This window comes from Lissotriton vulgaris, chromosome 8, assembly GCF_964263255.1.
Source record: "Lissotriton vulgaris chromosome 8, aLisVul1.2, whole genome shotgun sequence".
Lineage (NCBI taxonomy): Eukaryota > Metazoa > Chordata > Amphibia > Caudata > Salamandridae > Lissotriton > Lissotriton vulgaris.
Window position 1 is genome coordinate 1,222,215,578 of NC_141696.1, and position 22,811 is coordinate 1,222,238,388.

Below are 22,811 nucleotides of genomic sequence, written 5' to 3' on the forward strand. Positions count from 1 at the left end.
GATCCAGGATATATTTATTGGACAACATTGCATCCTCTGCCATAGACATTATGGAACAAGACTTGGGCATGTTGCAACATGGGCAGTCTCAATTACGTTCTATTCTGTTATTAGGCTGGACGCTACAAAACCTGAATGCAGGCTATGTGCCCTTGGTGTTTAATCAACACAACGTCACTGTTTTCAGAATACAATCTAACAGACAAACAGATCAAACTGGCACAAAGGGGAGCAAAGTATAGTGCTGAGCATTGAAAAACTGGAAAAATTGGCATTTACTGTAGCAGAGAAACCAGTTACTGAATGGATCATACATGGCAAAATTACTCTGCCTGTTACAACTTTCCATTTTCAATATTGCCTAGAACACATACCAGAAGGCAAATATGAAAGGTTGAGTAAAGGATACATCAAGACATCCTGGGATTTTTCTTACACACACAGATGTTGGAGGGGGGGTGAAGTGTTTCTTAGCGGTACACAGGTAAAATGCACTAAGTGGTTCTCTCTTAATTCAGGGTATTAATTTACACGGGGCTTGTAACGGTTCCACTGCCAACTTATCCTGCCACCTGCAAGGTTCACCAGCCACAGTGATTAATCCAACGTTTGGACTACTTTCGAATGGCAGTTACCTCATGTTGAATGATCACAGCTGCTGTGGCATGTTGCCAGGTATCCCATATCTAGTAACAGTTACTTCCAGGGTCACTTGCTGTATGCAAGTCTTGTTCTCCCAAATACCACCAGCCAGGGAGTCGCCACTATGGCCTTCACTGGACATCTCTTCAATACGAATTGATAATCTAAGCAGAATGAAAGCCATTCTTTTGCAACACACCGTGCCTTTGACCTTGACAAAGAAACCTATGATCTACAAGTCGCAAGGACTTCAGATGAGATACAGGCACTTTTGAATACAAACTGCCCTATATATTTCTCAGAAATGTCGGGACATATCTTAAAAATGTCTGATACGAGCAGTTTTGTACATGTATTTAAGAATGTGTGTTCAGGACTGTTAGCACCTTTACAAGCAGTCCTCGGAATAATTCCAAACTTCGTGCACTCTGTTTGGTGGACTGACGCTAATTCTAGAACTCGTTGCAGGGATCTTGTTTTCATTCCTACTGCTTCGATATGGCAAGCCAAACCACCAGCATCACTCCCAGCACCATAGAGAGCGCTCTACTGGAAAGGAAGTGTCGTGAGCGCATTGACCAAATGTTGGGTTTACCTCGTTTACGAGAATTAAGTGCCACATGGTTTCTGTCATTAAGACAAATCTGTCAAGATTGCATCTTACCTGTTCTACGCTGCCTGCTTTGCGCTGACGAATGCGTGCTAGACATCTGTCTAACATTCCCATCAGTCATGCCTACGGATATCAATACTCTGCTGGACCCGGTAACAGCCCATGCTGTGTGTTGTCCCCAGCGGCTACCAATTCTGATGACGGCATTCATTGAGATCTCAGTCGCAAATTGCTGCTGCTGAGGTACGAGAGGAAACAACAGGCGCGCAGGTAACATCGGAAACGGACATTGCCGATGTTTCCAATGCCGAAGGCGGTGCTTCGCATCTATGTACAGTTAATCTTCTAGACCAGGTACTCCAACTTTCACATACAACGGTAGACAACTTGTTGTCTACAGACATAGAAGACTTCATGTTTTCTCCAAGCCCATACACAGACTTTTGATTCAACACACAGTGTACCGGGAAGTCTTTGAATTTGGCCATCATTTTTTAAAAACAGATACAACCCTTGGAACTTTTTCCTATGATGACTTTTTTTTCAAATTTGTATTTTTCTTTTTTTTGGGCACAGTAATCTGCTCATAGTATAACTATTCATAGAGAACAGATTTCTTTGAACAAGGGACAATATGTCACATTGCCAACAAACAATTTGTTTATGTAACCCGACATGAAATGGTTATGCTCTTTTCTTCTGTATTTACGAGCCATTACATAAAGTATATACTCCTGTTTATTCGTTTAGCATTCAATGTCAACATATGCTTAGAATTAAACATTGCTTGGATATGTACAGCACCATTGCATTTCTTGCATAGCAACAGTTTTAATGCATTTTTTAGAAATGTGTTTTTAGCAAATCAAGATAAGCTCTATTTTAGATATGTTTAGCATTTAGTCATGTCGTACATACGAAACTGAAGTGGGTGTTGTGTGTTCGATTAGACAACTGTATATAGGTTTCCCGATGTATGCCCTTATATAGGCACAACTCTCATTTGCCCTTATTTAGGCATAGAAATCCAGCCCTCATGTAGGCATTACCTATGCAACCCAAATACAGGCATGGTCAAATACATCAGTCTTTCCACGTCACAAGTTCTTGGAAAACCACACTCTTAAGCCTTTAGGACTTCCCCTCGCTTAGATTATTGATTTCTCCAAGAACTCATTTATTATGCATGAACATCTATTCCTTAGGTGTTCATACATGACGTTCCTCTGCTCGACTTTTACGTCAATGCAAATATTCCTAGACACCTTCAAGGTATAAATATACCTGCACTTGCTCTGGCAAAAAGCGGCTCAGTTATATGGCTCGGCTATACAGCTCGCCACAGCAAGTTCGAAAGGAGTTAGAGTTCCCTACTGACGCACTGACCAGACGCGGTCATCCTCCTCGCAGAGAATCCAGCTCCAGTGTTTTTGACTTCATTCGCGGTGCTTAGAGATCGAGAAAGAGATTCCAACCTCTCTCATTCTAAGTTATGGAGCAGACTAGAACCTAGAGGGACTTTTGGCAAATCTTGACAATACTAACTATAGCTAAACTATACTATAGAAACCAGCACCTACTTCATACCTTGTACTATACTTAGGTTAGGTACACTGGGGTAGAACTAGCTAGAAGCACCAGGCGAATATTCACATTTTAGTGTGTATTTTTATGAACATATGTCCGATACAAACCATGCTATTGCAGTATTATTTTATCTTCTTACTGCTAACTGTACATATTCTAATTCGCATTCGGTCTTACAATTGTAGCAGTTCATATCTCTTGCACGAGAAATAAGACTGTTCAATAAACCCTTTTTATTGAAACGTTCAATAAACCCTTTTTATTGAAACGCCCATCTATCTATTTCTGTGTAACTCTGCAGAAGCTAAGCATGCACGATTGACTGAGTGAAACTGTTATCTATTGTTTCCACTATTCTGAGACATGTTCCGATTCTAAAGGGAAACAAAGATGTCATGTTTATGCGGTTGTCAGAAACTAATCCCTTCTTGTTCATCCGAGAAGTTTCTAGTGACCTCTGAGTTAGCTGGCACACACAAGTAATTAAGTTTAATGTACTCGATAGAGGCATACTGACCTCAGTCCTATGTCCCAACTATAGTGTATATTATTCCAATGCGCAGAGCCTATCAGGGATATAGGAATTACACTACACCGTGTCAGCAATGCCAAGATTCATGACCTGGCTTTGCAGTGGATTTCCTCAATTCTCAGTAATAGATCTCAAACAGTCCCCATGCCAACTTCTCCACCCAAAAAATAATATCGACTTGTGGAGTTCCTCAGGGCTCTTCCCTCTAGCTCCTTCATTTTAATTTGTATTTGCTACCTTTAATTTGGTCTCTGTGTACAAGAATGGTCGAAACCTTTAATTACGCAGATGACCTCCAGCTGGTATTCAACATCGATTCTTCCACCTCCTCAGTGCTTAATTTTCAATCTATCATGAGCTTTATCAGCGAATGGATGTACGCAAATCAACTGAAACTAAACCCTGATAAAACTGAGTTGATTCTCACTGGAGGAACTGCTAGCCCATGGAACTCCAATTTTTGGACCCCATCTTTGGGCAGTCCTCCACGCCGAGCAAGCTCAGTCAAGAGCTTAGGAATCATTATTAGCAAAGTTCTGTCCATGAAAGCCAAAATCGGCTCAGTGGTCTCTGCTTGTTTTTTCCATCTACGCAGAATCCGAATTATCAGTAGATTCTTGACCCTGGTCACTTTGGCCTTGGTAATCTCACAAATTGATTATGCAACTCATTTTATGCTGGCATCCCAGCATATCAACTACACTGCCTGCAGCTGGTACAGAACCAAGCAGCCAGGCTAATCCATCATCAACCTAGACACCATCACGTGAGGCCCCTGATGAAGAGTCTTCATTGGCTTCAGGTGGCTACGCTCTGTGCCTTCGAACTGGGCTGCACTATTTTTAAAGCCCTGGCTAGCACAGGCCCAGCATTTATCTCCTCTAGGATTCAACGTTACATCCCTTCCCGGGAGCCTCACTCCTCTCACCTTAACTTACTGACCACCCCAGCATTCAAACGTAAAAAACACGGGGGTCTCAGACTCGCGATCTTGGACCCACAATTTTGGAACTCGTTTCCTGTGGAATTGAGGTCTACTGCCTCCTATGTTCAGTTTAGAAAACTACTAAAGACCATGTTGTTTTCTCAAGCATATGAGTAAGCCACTGTCCTGTTGATACCACAGGGGATGATGGACGGAGTGCTTGAGCAAATCAAACACTCACCCCCAGTCAACTGATCTGGATTTAATCCATCATCATTCTTTAGCTCACACCACCACCCCAGTTTAGACATGGCCATATGCAAATCAGTCTGACCCTGTGCCTCATGGGAACAGTCCAGCCCGAACATAGCAAGACATGGCTTGGCAGATGAGGGGAGAGCTGTGCATCAGATGAAAGGGGTGACCAGCAGGTATGTAAGGACCAGATAAAGGTCCCACTGCATCATCATAGAAGGAGTTGGCGGGAACATGTGCATCAGCCTCCTTAGAAAACGCATCACAACAGGTGATTAGAAAAAGGGATGGGTGAACTGCCACACCTAAGAAGGCTGAGTCAAGGTTTTGCTAGACTAAGGGCACAGTGGCACAGAAGAGGATCATCTCTCAATGGATTACGTCATATATTAAAATCGGGCATGGGCTGGCCAAGAAGCATCCCCCAGAGGGTTTACTTGCTCTTCAACCAGAAGAAAAGCTGCTGTTACTGCACTGGTGCATGGTGTGTCTGTTCTAGACATTTTCCAGTGGGACAGGCACCAATCTATCCTGCAAGATTTCCGGGTCTGGGCAAATCAGCAGATCCACCACCTGGGGAGGTTTTGCTTTAGTATATATTCACAACGTGAAAACTGATTTGAAGCCTTTATTATAAATAAGTTACTAACCCTCCGTAATGCCTTTTCTGGTAGACTATCTAACCGTAGACACAGCACCGACCCACCCACCTCCCCATTCTGTGGAGTGACTCTTACTGTCTACTAAGATCTCAGGTTTCAGATCTGCATACTGCTTTCCTGTTTTCTATTGGCTCCAAGTCTTATGGCACAGACAGAGATCATAAAGAAGCTGATGTCAGCGTGCAGAGGTGGCAGAGATATGAAGGCCTGATGTCATATCATGGGTATGACGATCAGACGTGGAGCAGCACGACACAACCTACCAACGAAAAAGGGAATTGCTTCATAAGTTTCTGGATCCAGTCTGACACCTGGGAAGTTTCCAAGGTGAGGAATCTGCAGTTAGAATGTATGTTGATAAGATTTACTCAAGATCTTCAAACAATTAGTGGAAGCCTGCAAAGCACAGCCAATATCAAGTTATTCGCACTGGTCTTCGCGCAGGGCCATAATCCTGGCTGTAATGTTTTACATATATATAAATGAAACTAACAAACTCCCTCACCAAGGTTATTTTATAGTAAGGACCGTAAATCGCTGCACAAGTGCCTCAAAAAACATTTAACCCGTCTAGTAACAGTTGTAGTGTGTGTCCTAGGCAATAGAACACAAACCAAGGACAATCACACAATTATATTTACAAATTCTTCCAAGCAAACACAAAGAGATGATGGATGAAGCGCTGAAACTTTTCAGACACTCACCCCCAGTCACAGATCTGGGTTAAATACATCATCGTTTTTTAGCTCACTTCCCACCCCAGTTGAACGTCTGCCATATGCAAATCAGTCTTGACCCGGTTCCGTATGGGAACAGTCCAACCCGAACTGCCCAGCCATGTCTTTCCTGGACCGGAAACCAGCATCTTGGCTAACACCCCCATCAGCCGGGCTAGTTCCTATTCAGGACCCATCAAATGAGTTTACACTCTAAACATGTCAGGATATACTCGAAACTGAGAACTACCCTTCTTATGCATTAAACATTTATCCACAACAGAACCTCTGTGGCCAGAAATACTGGAACGGACCCACACCCATAGAAAATCTCGATTCATGAAGATATTTGCTTGTAGTGGCACCCTGACAGTATAGTATGTTACATTGTACAAAAATGCAATAAAAGTGGGTGTTACGTTAAAGAAACAAACAAAACAGTGAACTCCTAATTTCATTTTTTATATACAAGTTAAGCATTTCTAAAGTATGAAAACATTTTATTCCAAAGATTTTGGAAACATATATAAACAGTTTAGCAATGACAAAGAAAACTGTTCTACAATGTAGAAGAAACATTGACAGATTCCAACACCTGCAGATGGATGTAATAAGAAAACCCAGTATTTCAGTAAGGGACTTCAATTTGCTTGTATACAGCTTTCATTAGAACATCATGGCCTCTAATCCATCCTCCATAAATTTCTTATAAATGGACATAAACTTAGCCACAAAGGCTTCAAGGTGATATATAGCTTTGCTACCAAGCTGTAAACGGTGTTCATAGAAAGCCGCCATCTGAGCAACCTCTCCTTTCAGCTGCCCATCACAGTTATTCATAAGCTCTGATAACAGGCCCTGGAAAAGAAAATATATGTTAACAATTCAGCCAACTGAAATACCCCTTTCACTATTCCAATAGAAATGGAAAGTCAAAACTGAACATTTGGAGTACTCATTTTAATATATGATTTCACAATGCTTGAGGCTACAAAACTCCAAACTATGAACCACGAGACCTGTCATTATCAGTCACAGTTGCAGGTTTAGAACAAAGGCAAGGGTATAGCAAGTGACATCATGCACCCATTGACCCCCAAAGACTTCACAGGATTGATTATTTATACCAACTTAGCCTTGCGACAGCCCATTTGCTGCTGAGGGCTAGGGGAAGAGCAAGAGGAGGAAACCACCGAAAGGATTGATAGAGCCCTTCTTACTAGCTGCTCTGGTTGATGTCTTCATGACATGGGAGACCACATATTGCGCCAGTCTGAACAGTGGCACGTCTTTAACTAGGTGTGCTAGGACCTGCAGCAAGCTGTAGCCGCTCAGGTGTGCTAGGACCTCCCGCGAGCTGTAGCCGCTTAGGGCTCCATCGAGCCAGCCTGAAACTTTGATTTTGTCCCAGTCTATCGCGATCAGGTATCACAACATGGTGCTATAATCTCCTACGTGCTATATTTTAATAAATCTTTGAAAATTCATATCTCCGGTTCTCTACATTGGATTTTTATTGTTTTGGTGTCATTTTAAAGATAAAAATGTGTCCTATTTTGCTAACTTGGAGTTAGATTTTTATTGTGTGTTGTGTCTTGATTATTTACTGAAATTGTGTTTTTAAAAATGCTTTCCATACCGTTCTTTGAAGTTAAGACTGACTGCTCGCAGCCATGTTACCAAGGGTTGAGCATAGGAATACTTTTCTAAGACCTATGCTGAGTCCTATCATGTGTTAGTGGCCTTATTGCCAGTGGAAGACCTACATTTGCCCCTTCCAATAACCCACTTTCCAACAATCTTTTTTCTGAAAATAGTTAGTAGGGGTGAGAGACAGAGTGCTCTAGACCAAAGAAGCCAGTACAAAGACAGAGCAGCCAAACAAGAGGAACAAGCATGGACTTAAATGACGCACAGTAAAGGTGCTATTTGTGCCAATACATAGACAGTTGGCAATCCCAATGCCGTAAATTAGGTGGAAATGGTGGTGGTGGACAGGTGTTCGCAGACGCCTGGAAGAGACCGATTGGAGCAGTCAGAAGGTGAAACTAGCAAAAACAGGATATTTGTATCATCTTTGCAGCAGGGCACACAGCCAAAGGAGCTATTCTAGCGCTGGAAAAATTTGCTTATTTGTCATGCTCATTGATTGGGAATTTGTTTGCAATATAATGTATTGTATTGTATTGCCAACTTATATAGCGCAAAGCTATCACCCAAAGGGTATCCTGGCGCTTTGACAAAACATAGCTGGCACACACTCACAGAGATCACACTACTCTTGGAAATGAGTAAGTTTTCAGATTTCTCTTAAAAGATGGAAATTCGCTTTGGCTCCTCAAAGGAAGCGGAAGAGAGTTCCAGAGACTCGCAGCGGAAAAGCTGAAAGAGCGACCTCTCATTCTTGACCTCTGAAACCTGCGAACAGTTACCAGGCATGCAGAAGAAGAGCGCAAGGTTCGAGGAGCAGCATACCAGGAAAAAAGATTCTGCAACAGAACAGTTCCCTGTCCATGCAAAGCTTTAAAAACCAAACATGATGCCTTAAAAAGAATCCGTTGCTGGACAGGCAGCCAATGGAGATCAAACAATGCTGAAGTGGAGGAGGCAGTGCGCGGACGAGAGAGAGCCAGCATGGCTGCCATGTTTTGTATACGTTGAAGCTTACCAACCAGGATTTTAGGAGCTCCCAGGAGTAGAGCGTTACAATAGTCCAACCTGCTTAAAATAATCCCCCGCACAACTTCAGGTCTGGCCTGTACTGGGAGCATAGGAAGGGCTTTGCGTAACATATGAAGCAACGACATACATGTGGCAATGGTCTTATTGGCGAAGGTGTCCAGTTGTAGATTTGGGCCAAACATAACCCCCAAATTGCGGACAGATTCTGCTGCCGTCACTGCCCCCGAGAAGGAAGAGGGCCAAAAATCCTCTGGCAGTGGACGTGGGACCCGGTCGTTGGAGCAGTACAGCACCTCCGTTTTAGACCTATTAAACTGGAGCGAGTTGGAACACAGCCAGTCCGCTGTAGCTGTCATGCAGCGGTGGAAGGTCTCTAAGGAAACGGCATCTTTACCTTCCAGAGAAAAAATTAATTGAGTATCGTCGGCATAATTAAATACCGAGATACCAAAGGAACTTATCAATTGAATTAGGGGGCGAAGATACAGATTGAAAAGTATTGGGCTGATGGCTGAGCCCTGGGGGACCCCCTGCCCTACCTTCCGCACACCTGATCTAAAAGGCAGCAATGCCACCAACTGCTGCCTATTGTGAAGGTACGAGACTAGCCAGTCCCGTGTCAACCCCGTTACCCCAGCCTCCTCCAGTCTCCCGATGAGGGTCGAGTGGCTGACCGTGTTGAACGCGGCCGACATGTCGAGCAGCACTAGAAAGGCTGCTCGACCAGTGTCGACTCGCGAATGAAGTTTATCCAACACGACCACCAGTGTCTACTCCGTGCCATGCGCTGGTCGGAAGCCGAACTGGGCCACGTCCAGACAGATGTTATCTTCCAGGCGTCTGGACAGAGACTGGGTAACCAACTTCTCCATGATTTTGACCGGAAAAGGGAGCAGTGAAATAGGCCTGTAGTTCGCCAAGCAGGTGGGGTCTAATGTGATAAAATGAAATGAGAAAGAGCACCTTCAGTTAGTCCACCCACAAGCTAAAATACGAACCTGTTGCTACGACATGCTTGTAAATACTGAGAACATGGACTGCCTGGTCTGGACGTAAAAACACCTCAAACACTGGAGCTTGCCCGAAAACGAGAGTTTCGGCTACAGCGAAAACACCAGCCAACATCACAACAGAGCCAAAGAACAACTAAAAAGTGGTTGATGAACGTTCACTATACTAAAACCACCTCATGATACAACAAGGCAAAGCATGAAACAACATAACACATGACATAGCACAGTACAATAAATAACACAACACAAGTGATGTCATAATATAACATAATCCATGTCATAACACAGCGTACCATGAGAAAACACAATATAAACTGTGACATACAGTAATCCCGTAATATGATAACACGAGATGAATACGGCATGACGTGAATAACATAACACAATCTAGAGTATAAAACAACATGAACGTAACATAACAGGAAATGGCATAATGGAACACAAACCAACTGCATAACCAGGTCTGCCCATAACAAGACTCGATAGAGATTTCAAAATGAGTTTCTCAGTCTGCAGTCCGTGTGTATGTGCGGGTGGAGGGGACTGTATGTAGATATCTCGCCTGCATGCCCTAGAGGCCGAGCACTTTCGGTCGTGTCGGCAGGAGGTTCAGCGTGCTCCATGACAGTGCCTCACCCCTAATTGGGTTCTTATATCATGAATTGCAAGCAATGGAGTCAGTGTATTCTCTCAAGTGGTGTCTGGGGTCCCTGAAACCAGTCTGCTGCTACACATTGGAGAGGGTGGCTGTGGGAAGCCTATAGCACGCTCAGACTACAGTTAATGGTTGAGAGTGTACTAGCTCTTTAAGTACAAGAAAGTAAGACAAAGACAGCCTGGGCCATGGTCCCAGGGTAGAGACAATGTTAGCAGGCATGTCTTTAGTAGAATCTGGATATTACAGTCTAGACGGTTTCCAGTGGGATGGCGTTAGGGCTAGGGCAGTGTCAGCTTCACATGTGATTGATTCAGCCTGTCAGCAGTCATGAGAGCTTCAAATACACTGTAAACCAACGTAGACACAGAAAAGCTTGTTTGACTGAGAAAATAAAATAGATTTTTAGGAAAAGGTTTTTGTTGTGCCTGCTGGCTAGGGTGACGGTGACTGCACTGCTACCGGGGGGCTTCTTTCGACCCTTACCGCTGTAGCCAAGGAAAGAGGAGATGGGGACCTGAACGAATATCTCCAGCTAAAAAAAGTGGTACTGCGGCTCGCCAGTCACTTTTGTGGTATTAAAAGCTGCCCAAGAAAGGCCCATTTCTGCAGCCTTGCGACCTACAGACTCCCCTCCTCCTACACAAACCAACATGCCGATCAACAGTACAGGCTTTCAGCTGTGTGGATAAAAGCTAGGCATGCGACTGCCATGCTGCAATATGAAGCACGCCGGGCGTGAAGCAGGCACCGTGCTGATAAAAGGCGTGCTGCCTCCTGATGTGGCTGCAATGATGACACATGAAAACGGGCCAGTGTGATCTTATGAATTCCTTTTCTACCCGAAAAACACAGGCGATATTGGTAACTAGTGGAATGATATTGTATTTGGTCCCTGCTCTCGGGGAGGGATAAGCACTGAAAGAGGCACAACAAATGCATGCCATAAACAAATGAGAATAAAGAATAGGAGAGTGACAACAATCAGCAAGCCTATGGGTGAGCTATAAGCCCACAGAGTGAATACAGCATGTCTCAAAGAGAAAGTGCATGCACTGCCTAAAAAGAGAACTTTAGGGTCGTAAAGAAGGCTTTCCTTTTGCTGTAGAGATCAGGAATAGGGAGGCCTGTCCAAAACCAGTTATAAAGGGGGCAGATACTTAAAGGAAAGGCATGCTATTTTAAAATGAGTGTAGTCAATGACAAAGTCCTGTAGGTATTCAGTGCCATAGATAGCTCATAGTAAGTAGTAGTGGTGGTGGTAAAACATGTCAAAGTCTGCAGAAAGTTTAGAAAGTATAAATTACCTAGTGTCCTCAGAAGTAACATGATTCAGAAAAGGGGGTGGTGATGAACAGAGTGTCTGAATTAAGCAGACCACTCTTACCCAGCCCAAAGATCAGGGCTTGATCCATCACCGTTATTTATCTCACTGCACCATCCCAGCTCAGAACCTGGCTATATGCAAATCAGTCTGTCCCTGGCCCAGTGCATCATGGGAACAGGGCAGACTAAACTACCAAGCCAATTCTTCACCAGAAAGGAGACAAGCTACCGGGGACCGGTTTCTGGCATTTCAGCCGTCTTCGGCCCGGCTTGCTTGAATCCTGATGGTGCAATGAGCTAGGGACTCATATCTGAGTATACCCTTCCACGCTTATGGTGGACAAAAATGATTCAGAAAAGGGGGTGGTGATGAACAGAGTGTCTGAATTAAGCAGACCACTCTTACTGCACTGGGCCAGGGACAGACTGATTTGCATATAGCCAGGTTCTGAGCTGGGATGGTGCAGTGAGATAAATAACGGTGATGGATCAAGCCCTGATCTTTGGACTGGGTAAGAGTGGTCTGCTTAATTCAGACACTCTGTTCATCACCACCCCCTTTTCTGAAACGTTTTTGGCCACTATAGGTGTGGCAGGGTATACTCAGACATGAGTCCCTTTCTCACTGCATCATCAGGATTCAAGCAAGCCGGGCCGAAGACGGCTGAAATGCCAGAAACCGGTCCCCGGTAGCTTGTCTCCTTTCTGGTGAAGAATTGGCTTGGTAGTTTAGTCTGCCCTGTTCCCATGATGCACTGGGCCAGGGACAGACTGATTTGCATATAGCCAGGTTCTGAGCTGGGATGGTGCAGTGAGATAAATAACGGTGATGGATCAAGCCCTGATCTTTGGACTGGGTAAGAGTGGTCTGCTTAATTCAGACGCTCCGTTCATCACCACCCCCTTTTCTGAATCCTCAGAAGTAACAAGCATTTGCAATGTAAATCGGTCTCCCCTTTGGGACCTTATATGTATTTAGCTATGCAGCACATTAGCCTGGGTACTGAAACATCCATTGTTCTTTAACATAGAGGGAAAGTAAGCACCAAACTGCATGATATGCCAGGTATGGGAACACATGGAGAGAAATATTGCCTTTCAGTGGGAAATGGTATAGTCCAAAGCTCTCTTTTATTTATATAGAATCGGGGCCTTCGGTGGTCATATCACTAAAAATAGAAGGTTTGAAAAAAATATGGTCTACGGGTGCTCGTGGAAGACACTTTCTATGGACTGAAATATAGAGAATGCTAAAGTGATTCTGGAATTTTACTGACCTCTGCGGGTCGTTTTCTATCAAGAAAGTTAAATAGAGGCAGTTGCCAGAAAAATGTAAAAAAAGAAAGTTCCTTAGCAGAAAGCAATTCTGCTATTTTACTGACCTCCAATCCAAAGGGGGGCCCCTGAAAACGAATGCTAGGCAGATAGCGCAGGGGACTGAAGTACAAACAACCAAGCAAAGAAAGCTACTGCCTAGATTTAAAAATGACAAAGGCCCAAAACCAGAGTCCCAAAATTATCTCTAGTTAACTGAAGCTTACCTAGACATACAGATTATGCTATAAAGCCACAACCAATTTTAGAAAAAATATAACCATTTTTATTATTTCATAACAAATGGAATAGTTTACACATACGTAATAAATCAGGACAGTTAAATAGAGTCAGTTGAACAGAAAAAAAGTCCCTAAGCGGAAGCAGAAGTCCTAGGGCTGATCTCCAGAGCCCACAAAGTACATAAACATACAAGTATATACTAAAGTATATACAAGACGTCTTGAATGCTCAACCTAAAAATTGAGAAATCTGTTATAAAAGTGCTGAAGTCTCTATTCCATGAGGAGATGCAAGCCGACTGACTGGCATTCCTAATATTTTGGCCAACACAGAAAGGTTGGTGAGAAGTCAAAGATTGGACATTTCGAAGATTGGGAGATTTTTTTCTTCCATATAGGGGAGCATTCAAATGGTCTGTTCCTGGTGGAAATATTGTCGCAGTGGCTCACAGAAGAGGAGGAGGAGAGAATGGGGAGTGATTTCAATAGCCAGGTAGGGCCACTATCTGTCAGTGAATCAGTATATTTAAGGTTAGCTTCAAGTACAGAGATGTCACCAGTTGTATTATCCCTAAAGGACCTGGAGGGAAAATCATCCCTAGCAAAGGAGTAATTATTCGGGACCATCGGTTAATTTGTTGATGCCAACGCTCGGTTGTTTGATTTTATCAGCGATTGGTGCCATTTGTGAATGAATAAGAAAGGGATATCACAAAACAAAGACACTTTCAATCTATCAAAAAATGGTCTGAGCAGGTAATGGGAAAGATATTACCATTGCTATTATCATTCTCCCTCCTTCCTTTTCAGCAATGCAACATGTATCCTCTTCCCACGAGTGCCTCCCTCTCTCCTAGAGCTTCTCAAAGCTCCCACTCACTACTCACCTTGGGAGGGGGGGGGAGGGGGGAACAGTCTACGTTCACCCACAGCCTGCTCACTGTTGCAAACCATACCTGCACATCATGTCCTCAAAAGGTGCACACTCGTCAGGAGGAGAGTTCATTGAGACACTGAAAGGCCATCATCTACTATTATACATGTGTAAGTGTGAGTAGCATACACTTAACTTAATTAATATTTAGTGATGCATTGATCATAAGTATAGGATTACTATTTGGTCAGTGCATCTATAATTGTAAGATGTGATGGCCTCTTTACTTCTATATGCTTTTCTCCCATACGAGTGCTCAACACGCAACAGATACACCTTATAAAACTACACTACCCCATTCCAATCCATGACAATTTCCAGAATCTACACCAGAGCTCCCAAAGCGCATGGTACCATCATGCGCTCAATGCTATTATATGCTATATAGTTGGCTACATGTGACAACATCAACAGCATTCCCTTAAGCTGTAGCCATATTCCTACCTACTTCAACAATCGATTCTGGACACAACTACGCTCCAAGTCACATAGCTGGGTAATTCGGGCACAAATGCTTGCAAACTCAGCCAAAACAGGGTGCACATGTTATTCCTGTAACCATAATCCACTATTCTCCCTGCCTTAACATGCGTTTCCCGCTCTCTGTCCTTAATTATCCTAGCCTCATCTTAATGACAAATCAATTGCTGTACTTAGTTCCCATCACCTTGCCCCATCTGATCACCACTAAAAACCTTCCTGCTTGACTTTTCGGACTGTTTTAAAGCTCCCTATCAATCCTGTGACCCTTCTGTGCCCTCTTTTCTTCACCTAATCACTGCAGTCCAGTTTTGAGAAGGCATATCAAAATTATCAAACAAAAGACGAGGGGCAATTTTACCAACGAAAGCGAGGATATCTATATGCAGGACTTGTTTTTATAGGTTGATTCAATTTCAAGACAATAGATTTGTTCTACTAAATTAACTCCAAGTTATTAATTCAACGGACTTGAGCACTAATTTCTTTCAAATCCATCTTGAATTAAATTACATTTTGGGAAGCTCAAACAAGGAGTATGCTCACCCCTTTTCATATCAATCAAAGATGCATGTCCATGACCTAGACGTACTGAGAGGCAGACGGCAAAACAGTGAAGCAGTGATCAAGGAACTGGCAATATGTGACCGGAAATGAGGGCAAAAAAAACAAGGAGCAAAACTGTTACTAGACAGCAGCACTGTGTGTGTGTGTGTGTGTGTGTGTGTGTGTGTGTGTGTGTGTGTGTGTGTGTGTGTGGTGGGGGGCATTGGTGGTGGTGGTGGAGAGACACACTGCTGAGTTTTTAGGGCAGAGGCAGTGTCCTCAGATCAGACCCAGTAAGGCAACTCTTTGGACAAAAGTAACCACTGCACAATTCCTTGAGCAACACTAGGGTCATCAGTGCGAACGCTAGCAGGTACACTTAAATCGCTCTAGTTTCTGCAATTGTGCTTGTTTTATCACTTTTATTGATACAGTAAAACCTGTCATTTTCAGCACTACAGGGTATTTTTTGGCAGACACACATTGTCCAAGTTATTACTAAGCATGGGCTGAAAATTAGTTCCGCTCGCGGAATTTTTCGCGATTTCGCCAAGCACTTACAGGGTTACAGCAGCAGGTGCAAAAGTTGAAGCAAATTTTTTGTTACCTTTTACAAAAGGGTTACAAAGAAATTAACTTCAACTTGGGCACCTGCTGCTGTAAGCCTGTAAGTTCTTCCTGGCGCCTCGTTGCCTACTTGCAACTATTCTCTGACCCTGTTCTGACCCTTGAAGCAGGGTCAGAGAATAGTTACAAGTAGGCAATGAGGCGCCTGTCACAAAAATTAAACCTCAACAGGAAGCACTCACAGATATAAAAACTAGCATTTGCAATGCAATAGGTCTCGCATTAGGAAAGTTTGAGCTATTGGTCTTGTAAATGACAATTTTTTTTATTTACGTGTTGGTTTTGAAAATAGCTAAATTAATAGCTTTGTCATTTACAATGCCAATAGTTATAACTTTCGCAAATGTGACACCTATAGCATTTGTAATGCAACATGTTTTGTATTTACGTGACTTAGCTGTATTGATATTACAAATTACAATGGCTTTTAATTTTTTTAAATAATTAATACTTAAATAAAAGTGATTTTAATTTCTAATGGCAATAGCTTAAACTTTTGTAAATAACTTTTGTGAAGATTATGTTCAGTGTATTTTATTGTGACGAAAATCCAAGAACAGAAGTGAAATATTAACATCTTTTTGTGACATTTGTAATAAAGTTTGAAACATTGAGAGAACATATTTGAACCAGTTGTTGTTGAATGGTTGCGCAGACTGATGCTGGAGTGGTGCTGAGTGGTGCAGTGGCGGTGCTGAGTGATAATGTGGTGGCGCTGAGCGGTGCTGTGGTGGCGCTGAGCGATGCTGTGGTGGCGCTGAGCGGTGCTGTGGTGGCGCTGAGCGGTGCTGTGGTGGCGCTGAGCGGTGCTGTGGTGGCGCTGAGCGGTGCTGTGGTGGCACTGAGCGGTGCTGTGGTGGCACTGAGCGGTGCTGTGGTGGCGCTGAGCGGTGCTGTGGTGGCGCTGAGCGGTGCTGTGGTGGCGCTGAGCGGTGCTGTGGTGGCGCTGAGCGGTGCTGTGGTGGCGCTGAGCGGTGCTGTGGTGGCGCTGAGCAGTGCTGTGGTGGCACTGAGCGGTGCTGTGGTGGCACTGAGTGGTGCTGTGGTGGCACTGAGTGGTGCTGTGGTGGCACTGAGTGGTGCTGTGGTGGCACTGAGTGGTGCTGTGGTGGTGCTGAGTGATGCTGGGGTAGCGCTGAGTGATGATGTAGTGATGCAGAGGGCAGAAAGGCACAAAACGCAGTCTAACAAAGGGCAGAAGGGCACAAAAAACGAGTCTAACAGGGGGCAGAATGAATACCGCCCTGCGTGTTTGTCCACGAAGATGCCACCTTTTTGTGCAATACCTCTACTCAACTGGAGTACTTTCTACTGTCTAATCAGTAAGTGCTCCCTCGTTGGCTAAATGTATAGGGGCAGATTTACAATAACTGGCACATCCCCAGGGATGCGCCAGTTATTGTGCGCCGCAGCTCCGCCACCCATGGCATTGTAAATGCGGTGCACCATGTGGCAAAAATGGCACAGATGCGTCACGCATCTGTGCCGTAAAAGCAGCGCATTGCTGGAGCTGCGTCGCGCTTGCGACGCAGCTCCAGCAATGCTCTGGGGGGCCCTATCTCCCCAATGCTGCATCAAGCCTTGCGCCTGCTTCAAGCAGGTGTAGGGTTTTGACGCAGCATTGGCCAAAAAGTGACTGAGTGAAATCTTGTAGATTTCACTCAGCCACTTTTAGGAGGCGTTCCTGCGCAGTAACGCCCTCCCCTGTGCCGGAACGCCTCCTGATGGCGCAGGGCTTTACAAAGTGACTCATCTCGCAGATGCGTCATGTTGTTAACACCCAGCACCATGGCACATCTTTTGTGCAGCTGCTGCGTCACAAAAGGTCTCGGTAGAGGGTGGCAGGGGTGAACCAGAGGGTGGCAGGGGTGAACCAGAGGGTGGCAGGGGTGAACCAGAGGGTGGCAGGGGTGAACCAGAGGGTGCTGTGCCCATACACGACCGCATGGGTAACTTTGCCATGCAAGTGGCCCGCGAGCACGCAAAAACCCCTGCAAAATTCACACAAATTTGCGGATTGTGAATTCGCAAATTTCGCCCAAACTTCATTATTACAAATGTATATCAGGTATCTCTTGGCACCACTAACGATCTTAATTGTTAACCAGATTACACAAAAGGTCTCCCCTTTACCATGTATACAGAGAAATTCTAATACTTGTATAGTACTATTGCAAATTACCTTCATTATAATTTCAGGAGGAATGCAGTGAGTAAGAAGTTCATAAAGCCGTCCACGCACTTCAAGAAGCCTTGGAGGAAGAAAGAAATACACAAAAGACTTCATTAAGATCTATGTGTCTTTGAAACCAACATTTCACGAGTAACTCCTTCGAGATCTATCACAGACTTGCAAACCAGTCATCCAAACATTTTACAATCAAAGTTATCTTAACCTTTTAAGTGCGAGCATGGACCTCCAACTGATGCCCACACTCCCTCTTCAGTGCATCTGTCGGCCTTCGGCCAACTTTGAGGATGGCTTAAAATGAACCTCTGGTACTCGCAATAGAGGGGTTCTTTTAAACTTTAAGGTTGGGTTGCTGAGGAAGTTTTTTTTTTCTTATGAAATAATGATCCACGTGGATGGTGAGCTGAAATAATTTCACTGAAAATGGGGAGAGCGGGGTCAGGCTCATAATTACCTCCAGCCCCAACCACATCCCCACAAGACTGTCTTTCTAATCCCCTGTGAACTAATGCATCACAATCTGTATGGCAAGAGAGGAAATTGATTATTTTGGGAATTGTTGAACAAGTTACTTACCTTCGGTAACGAATATATCTGTAAGAAACATTAGTTATAGATTCCTTACCTTAGAATTACCCCCAGGTGTCTAAGCAGCTGCTGCGATGCCATTCCACCGACATGACACCAACAATGGACGCGGAGCCGATCGCGCCACCTTCCGACCAGCGGAGGTACTGCTGACGAAAAAACTTTCCGGATCCGGTCTGACGCCTGGTGGTAATTCTAAGGTAAGGAATCTATCACTAATGTGTATTTCAGATTTGACATATGGGCCAGCAGAGAGAGACTACATTCCAATATTATATCACTTCCCATGCTGAAAGGCTACACTTTTCAGGTATGGGTCAGCTGCCATTCAGGGATACAAACCAAGCCATTTCTGAAAATTAGACACCCTGCGTAGTCCAGGGTGGTGTGCTTCGCATTATGTTTCCATTAGGTTTTATTTTCCAGCATGCCCTGCAAACCTCTAACTGTGCCTTACATTGTATCTACATTTCTGGGACATAAGCTTCCAAATTGGCAGGTAACCATAACATTCCTACCAATCAGCGTTCCACCCCACTTGTACTGATAAACACTACCCCACTTGTGTTGTTGAGCCTAGTGCCTTCAAAAGGAACAGATCAAACCATGGTCAATAGGAGTTTCCTCGTAAGGAACGTTGAGTGGTAGGAATTTTGTGGATTCCTGCCAATTCTTTACGCTTTACATCAAAGAAATGCAAGAAAATTGCACAGCTTTAGGCAAAGTTAAAGGTTTGCAGGGCATTGTGGGTAGGAAAACGTTAGTGGGATCCACACACAGCACACCACCCTGGACTCCCCCTGGTGTCAAGTTTTCAGAAATGTCTGGGTTTGGTAGGTTTCTCTGGGCGCCGCCAAGCCTAGCCCAAATACCACCAAATACTGGTAAAACTGGAAATCTTTTTTGGTCAGGAAATGTTGATGTCTGCTCATTGTGTTTTGGGCCCTTTCCAGTGACAGGAACTAGACCACTCAACACAAGTGAGGTATTGCTTGTACCGGGAGACATTGGGGTGGAGGGGTGGGGGGACGCACTGGGTAGTCGGAAATATGTTTCTCATGTCAGGTTCCAGAACTTTCTCACACAGTGAGGAAAGCATGTGTTTTTAGCCAATGTTTGAGGGTTGCAAGGGCTAATGGGTAAGAAAACTTCAAGGAATCCACATGTAATATATCACCCAGGACTCGCTTTTAGGTCTAGTTTTCAGAAATGCCTAGGTCAGCTAGATATTTCTCTGGGTGGACATTGAGCCCGGGCCCAGTTATTGCAGTTAACGCAATTACTAAATCAGATTGTTTTTAGATAGGAAATGTTGATGTTTCAGTGTTGTGTTTGGACCCCTTTCCTGTTGTGGACACTAGACCCAGCCACAAAAGCAAGGCACCATTTTTATTGGGAGACTTGAGGGAATGCTGGGTGGTAGGAAAAATTGTTTCTCCTTGCAGAATCCAGAACTTTCTATCAACCGAAATATTAGGAAATGTGCGTTTTAGACCATGTTTAAGGTTTCAAAGAGCTGTTGGATAAAAATGAAAGAAACAAAAAAAACACATGGTGAGAGCCACCCTGGACTCCCTTGAGAGCCTAGTTTTTAGAAATGTGCACGTTTGGTAGATATTTCTTGGTGCTAGCGGAGGGAAGCCCAAATACCGCAGCCACCAACATTGCAGAAAAGGTTTGGTTTCTGGCTCAATTAATACTATCTGCCAATGTTGCATTTTGGGTTTTAACCAGTCTCTGGCACTACACCCACCCAAACAAGAGGCGCCACTTTTATTCACAGACTTAGGGGAACCACTGGGTGGTAGGAAATCTATGGCACCTCACAGATTCCAGAACTTGCAATCACAGAAACGTGAGAAAAATGTGTGCTTTAGGCACAGTTTGCAAGGGTTTCGGAATTTATTTTAAAAAAAAATACAAATGTTAGAACATTTATTATGAATTGGATTTCTCTGCATTTGTGCCTTGCAAATGCCAGTCAATGTGCAAGAAAAAGACATTAGCAGCATAGTCTCTGAATCACATACTACCAGGGGGTACCCATAACTAATTCAGATTTACAAAATTAAAAACTTTGCTCCTAACCTCAGTATCTGGTGGAAATTTCAGAACTACATAGGTTTCCTCCATAACTATTTTTTACTCTATTTTTACCACATGTACTGCTCTATATTCGGTACACAATGAAAAACCACTGTAAGGTGAAGGTGCAGCTCAGTTGGTGGCTCTGGTTACCTCATATTTTTGGCTATAAACCCTAAATACCCCAGGGACCAGAAGGATCTAGCAGATGCAATAGTATATTGCTTTTGTAAATCGACGGTAGAAACAATAAGTTAGACATATAAGGTTGTCCCAAAAGGCCGTTTTTTTGCTCTACTTATCTTCAATATTGTTTTTATTTCAACAGTTATTTTCTTTAATGAAGCAATGAGGGATCGACAAAAATTACCTCTTCATAAAAAAGAATTTTGTCAATTTTTCAGAAATATATAGCTTTCCACGATCGCCTATGGACTTCACAAATTAGAAGTACGTTGAAAGCACAAAAGTTAGGAAAAATGGGCTACCTCATAGAACAATGCTGAAATTGTAGTAAAACATTTTTTTTGCAAATTCAGCTCTGCTTGTTCCTGAAAGCTGGGAAGATAGTGATTTTAGCACAGCAAACCCTAAGTCGAAGCCATTTTTGAGATAAAAATCCACTTTCTTGTGTAACACTTTTTTCACAATAGCCCCATCAGAACATCAAAATGAATCTATCAACTATCTAGCAGTAGACTTGTCTGCAGTCACTTGCACCAAGTAACAATCCCCTTATGTATGTGAAGTTCTTTGGTAAACTGCAACTACCACCAAACACTTTCTAAAACCTAGAAGCAGCTTGAAGAGAATGGAAAAATATATCTTATTTTGATGGCTGACTGAGACCTGCACGACAGAGCCAGAAACTGCCCAACATTTACAGTTTCGAAAAGTGGATTTAACAGACAAAAAGCAATATGTCTTATAGCAGAGTAGGTTACTGTCACTGGTTACTATTTATTATAAATGTTTGTACTATCACGCTCATGTGTAAATTCCTTCACAGGGTCAAACATATGCACACTGCCTATTCCTTAATCTGCTGCATTTATAGATCAGTAATAATTACACTAACGTTTAGGGATGCAAGACCCTCCAACCTACAAGTTATATGTAGGTGTATGTAAGTATGTTTTCTTTACTAAGAAAAACAAGCAGTTTTCATATCTGTACACATGTACACCTTCTCAACTAACAGGAGAATAACCTTAATAAAAGGGACAAAGCAGATCAATTCTGCAAAAGAGTGATCTTAGTGTACACTGGAACTTCGCGTCAATTAAGGCACAGCTGACTGAAGATCTTGTAGGAAGAGGATCTGCTCCTCCCAAGGACCAGTGGATTGAGGTAGGTTTCCGATCTGTATCTTGGTCATTCAGAGCAAGTAACAGAGTTCAACATGATCTACTTGCTGAAACAACAAAACAGGCATAGGATACCCAAATAGGAATGAGGTAAAGTTGACCTAATGACTAAACTTTACTCAGTGGTGTGACAGAAAAACCATTACCAAGTTGGAACCTGAACTGCTACCTTCAATTGTAGGCTTTGGGGAAGTTTCAGTTGAATTTACCTTTGAACAAGAAAACTGAGGTTTGAAAATAGTATCCATCACTAACTGTAGACTCAAGGAGCTTGAAAAAAAGTTGGGCCTTAATGAATTTAGTCAAAGAGTTGAGAATAAATTAAGCCCTGATTGTGTAACTATTGCCAGAGTAGATAGACATTGTTTTAAAGAGCATAAGACTTCTATTGGTAATGATATTCATCCAAATATCAACTTTCATATTCCTATTATGGAAAAATTGAAGTAAGCATCCACGAGTTCACCAGGCAGAACCAATCCCTTTTATCATCCACCACTACCACTTGATATGTGGTGACATTAATTCAGGTGGTAAAAGAAAATCTACTCTAGTTTTAAGTTGCTAATTTGGACTAACGCTGGTGTGTCCTCTTTCGAGTAAAAGGTGTTCGGCTGTCAGTTTTCTAGCTCATCTAAGAAGAATTCAGAGGGCAAGTGATACCAGGGCTTTGGGAACAGCTGTAGGAAAGAACAGTTGTATGATGCCTGGAACACAGAATCCTCAACAATTGGGTGGATACTCTCCGAAACTGTAATCAACTGTAGACACAATCTACATGATATGCTGTCCATCTTGCAGGTACGCAGACTTCCAGGCTGGAGGTAAG

At 43.3% G+C, this 22,811-nt stretch overlaps 1 protein-coding gene across 1 annotated transcript in view; it reads right to left on the minus strand.

Moving 5' to 3' along the window:
* Positions 1 to 6,411: 6,411 nt before the first annotated feature.
* The window catches only part of RFC3 (replication factor C subunit 3), an 81,652-nt gene continuing 65,252 nt past the window's right edge, over positions 6,412 to 22,811 (minus strand). Inside the window, exons 8-9 of the mRNA XM_086935116.1 lie at positions 17,934 to 18,003; positions 6,412 to 6,790 (exon numbers count right to left, since the gene is read on the minus strand). Coding sequence (XP_086791242.1) covers positions 6,599 to 6,790; positions 17,934 to 18,003 — 262 coding nt within the window. The 3' untranslated portion in view covers positions 6,412 to 6,598. The remainder of the gene's footprint in view (positions 6,791 to 17,933; positions 18,004 to 22,811) is intronic.